At 38.3% G+C, this 4,381-nt stretch overlaps 2 protein-coding genes across 4 annotated transcripts in view; one reads left to right on the top strand and one right to left on the bottom strand.

Moving 5' to 3' along the window:
* Window positions 1–3,959, bottom strand: part of LOC112149028 (interferon-induced very large GTPase 1) — a 12,668-nt gene extending 8,709 nt beyond the window's left edge. The window contains exons 1-2 of the mRNA XM_024276472.2: window positions 3,591–3,959; window positions 2,969–3,508 (exon numbers count right to left, since the gene is read on the bottom strand). Of these exons, the coding sequence (XP_024132240.1) occupies window positions 2,969–3,508; window positions 3,591–3,657 (607 nt within the window). The 5' untranslated portion in view covers window positions 3,658–3,959. The remainder of the gene's footprint in view (window positions 1–2,968; window positions 3,509–3,590) is intronic.
* LOC112149032 (von Willebrand factor A domain-containing protein 5A) overlaps window positions 1–4,381 on the top strand; it is a 307,412-nt gene that overhangs the window by 268,626 nt on the left and 34,405 nt on the right. The window lies entirely within an intron of this gene.

Here is a 4,381-nt window from a genome sequence, read left to right as displayed (position 1 = left end):
CTGGTGTTAGAGTGGAGGATGCTGAAGACAGGCTTAGATGGAGGAAACTGATTCGCTGTGGCGACCCCTGAAGGGAAAAGCCGAAAGAGAGATTAGTGTAATAAAACTCTGTCTAAAATAAACTTAAACTTTTTTCTACATTCTGTGATTACGATTTCATAAAAAATAAAGGGATTATGTGTGATTTATTAGTATGTTTTGGACAGAACTGGGACCCGTTTCAAGAAGCAGGTTTTGTTTCAGAAACGGAGATCACTTAAACCCGTAAAGGGGGTGGAACCAAACCCGTTTCAAGAAGCTGGTTAAGCTGAACTCAGAATCAATCATTATGGCAACTGAGTCTGTGAACGAAACCTGGTCTGGAGCAGGTGGTCTCCGCCCCTTCTTTAAGTGAAGGAAATAGAGAACTTCCTCATTAACATTTTTAGAACATTCACAAGAGAGACTGCATGTTTCCATAATGCAGAAACCAAAATGACATGTCCATTCATATAGGATCACATAGACAAGGAGGCTGCATTAATCCAAAGGGAATGTCACATCGCAAGAGGATTTTGAGGATTCGAGTCGATTGACTGCAGTTTCCCTGTTACATCCCCACTGGCAAACTGGCCCGGAGTCTAGGGGAGGACTATCAGTGGGGACAATAACATACAAACTGGACAACCAAACATAAAGGAACACAGTTTATTAAAATAAATGGAAACCTGTGTCCTGAAATGAAGCAAAGAAATTAGTGGTTTGGTTAAAAAGAACAAACCAAAATGGAGTTGGGACCTTGGCCAAAAGAAAAAGAAGTCAGGGAGACTGCTGACCCAGCCATGACGACCGTCGGAGTCAGCAGCTCCCTGCTAATGGCTGCCTAAGAAAACTACCTAATCAAAATAAATTAAACAAAGCCCGCAAATCAGAACTACCAAGGTCCAACCCCAAACTAACACAACAAAACCCAGCAATCTAAGATTGCTGAGGACAAAAAGTAGACACAACACCAACACCAACCCACACCCACACCCACACCCACACCCACACCCACACCCACACCCACACCCACACCACCCAAACTAAACCCAGCCTGCTGCTCTGCTCCCTGCCTGGCTTGGTGTGGCCGCCTCTGACTTAAATAGAGAGCTGCTGCCGATCAAGGCACATTGGCCACACCTGCCAGGCAAGCCAAAGGGAACCGAATGGAAAAGGAGGCCAGGCTGCAGTATGACTTAACATTCCCAATTTATTTTTATTGGAGCAATATTATAAATAGCAAGTTTTTCCATGGATTTTTATATTTATTAGTTATAACACAGAGTTTTCTTTTCCTCATTTTAAATCGCTGAAGATGCCTGTCAACTCATCTACTGTGCTGCGTAACAAACATAACAAATGGTAGCTCAGATGTCAGGAAACCAACTGTTCGCTGCGGAGGAGTGAGTTCGAGTTCCAGCTGCAGCACATATTTTTGTGCTAAAAAATAATTCAGTGAATATTGTTTAAGTCTTGAGAATTAAAATTAAATAAATGCTTATTTTAACATATTCCAGGCAGCTACAATGTTTATTTTTAGAGTGCAGTGATATTCGTGTGTGTGTGATAGTGGGTGGGAGGTGGGGGGTTAAGGATAACGGTCATTCGTGCAATTACAGAGATTACTGGTTAAATTATTAACAGATAAAACAAACATTCCTTACTTAACAAGTCATAAAATGACCTTCCTGACATTATTTAGTTCTTATCCTGAATTGAAATGATTCAAATGTAGACGTACGCATTAACTCTGCAGCTTTTTTCTCTCTCTGTTCTACCGCTGTAGCTGTGTTGCTTTTCTTGCAGAAAATGTGCTCCTAGTCGGCATATGCTTGAAGGAACACATCAATTTCCGTCGTCGGAAGTAGGAAACTCTAAAGGTGTTTGTTCAAGGTGAATCGTGCTGTCTTCGCTCCATTGATCAGGGCTTTTTATGGCTGCAACGCTCGCACCTGATTCTGGTTCCAACAACTTCTAGGTCCTTGAATCAGCTCTTTTCAGCTGTTCTGAAACTGAAAACTTGCAAATTTTGAGTACAAGGACTCTGAGTTCAGGTTTGAACTCTGAATCTGTTTTACCTGCTTCTCGAGACCATTAATTGAAGATCACAGTCCAGAAAAACAGTGTTCTTTTTCATCCACCCTCTGGAGTTAAAGGATGACACATAAGAGGCACAGTGGAACTAAACATGGATTTCTGTACCACATTAGTTGCAACCTTTAGACCCCTTCCTAATGCCTTTCTGCGTCCAGATCCATACACACCACTGGAGCTCACGTCACACATCTGATAACCCAAGTAAACGCCAACCTACATTTGCAGCAAGTTCATCACATTGACAAATGATACACACATGTGGACGTCCTAAGGGGCGTAGGTAGCCACTTGAGAGAACAAAAGTGAAGTTTGTTTCTCTTGGGGCCACTCCATGTCTGTTCATTAAGAGACACTGGTTGGGTCCAGTGTGCTGAAAGTAGACTAACTCTTAGTACAACCTACATTTTTATTATTGATTCGTTGTTAAATATTGTTAATCTTAAAGCTTGATTTTTCTTAATTTTGTTTTAGTTTTGTTTTAGTTGAAAGATATTCTTTCAATAATCAATTTTCTACAAATATGACAACAATCATATCTGTTAATATTTTTTACTGTTTGTTTTCTGCAGATAATTACTTAATAACTTGTTAAAATGAAACAACAGAATAAAACTTTGTATTAGATATTACTGAATGTGGCCTGCAGGAATGACAAGGATCGGTTCTTTTAAATGCATTATTCTGAATAACCATCTTCTGAGATTGTCAAGAACTGTTGGTGCAGGACCCAATGTACAGGAGACCAGGCTTGGTGGCAGAAAAGATATTTAAAAATAAACATGACAAAAAACATGGAGTTCAAAAACATGATAAACTGTCACTTGTTTGATCATTTAAATGTAAATCTTACCTGTGACGACTCCTTTTTGATCTTCCTCTGTGTCAGCGATCATGAAACTGTAGCATGGAGGTTTGTTTTCAGAGACCATGACATCTATATTTTTCAAAAGAGCAACTAATTCAATTTCATCCATTCTTCTTTTTGATTCGTGGTATCTTTTCTCTGAGAAACTGCTGAAAGCTTTTAAATCTGTAATTACATTTTCACAGTTTTCATGTGGGTTATGAGTCACAACTGTGATGACATAAGGAAAACATTGTTTTCCAAAGGTTTTCTCTAACCACTGCATTCCTGATCTGTAATGACTGCTGTGCTGACCGTTTGCTACCAGCAGGATAAAAGCATGAACTTCTTGATTTGATGGGATTAAATCAATGTTTGGAAGATCAAGCATGTTCAAGACACAAATGTGTCGACCACACAAGCCATACAGTTTGGATGAAAAAGATTTTTCTGATTTTTGTTCTTCATGATCAAGTAAGAGATTTCTTGGTCCTTTTTCAATAGAGTTCGAGTCCCCGGCCAAAACGAGTATGAGTTCAGGAACAACTGGAAAACAAAGAAAAAATATAGTTATTTAACTCTAAAATTAAACGTCATTTATCTTTAATTCTTCATTATGTTTAATTACCTTCATCATTTGTAGCTTCAGATTCTCCATGTTTCCCTCTTGGTGCTCCGTCATCGACTTTGTCCATCTTTTTTGCTTTTCATCTTCAAAGGATATTAAAAATGTAAGAAACAGTTTCACTTTTTGCCAGTTTCCCAACATTACTCCAGCAATGAAATGTTGGGAGATCATGTTCATGTCTATTATGATAGAAAAAATGTTTCAGCTGTAATAGAAATCCTGAAGCAACACATAAAAGAAATGAAGTGAGAAAATGGCAGAGAAAGTCCAACAATCCAACAGAAAAGAGGATCATTTAAGCTAATGCAGTAAAAATGCTGAATTACAAAAGATAGCATTGACGTTTTTCAGATTTTTATTTTTAACCAAAACCCCCAGCAAGCGTTGTTGGGTTAGATAAAACTCAGTGGAGGAAAAATAAAGTGAATTTCACAAATCATTTCCTGAAAACACTTGCATTGACTTTACGTTCAGTATATAAACTCATAAAATACTCCATCCATCATATGTGAAAGGCTGTGAGGCTTTGCTAACAAGAACAATTTAGTTTATCAACACTTTGAATAAGAATAAAACCTTCAAGCATAATTACTTAGGAGAATGACAGATTTGATCACTGACCGCAATGATCTATGAAATCCTGTATTTTAATGGAATAATATTTTTTTAACACTGTTATTTTTTTTAATCTTCTAATTATTTCTTTCTAATAATGTTTGGGGTTAGCACCGATGCTAGCCCCAAACAGGGCTAGCCCAGCAGCTCCTAGTGTTAGCTTATGTGCTGGAAGG

This window comes from Oryzias melastigma, linkage group LG13 (assembly GCF_002922805.2).
Source record: "Oryzias melastigma strain HK-1 linkage group LG13, ASM292280v2, whole genome shotgun sequence".
Taxonomy (NCBI): Eukaryota; Metazoa; Chordata; class Actinopteri; order Beloniformes; family Adrianichthyidae; genus Oryzias; species Oryzias melastigma.
The sequence above is the reverse complement of the archived record's forward strand: the minus strand, read 5'-3'. Positions and strand labels throughout refer to the sequence as shown.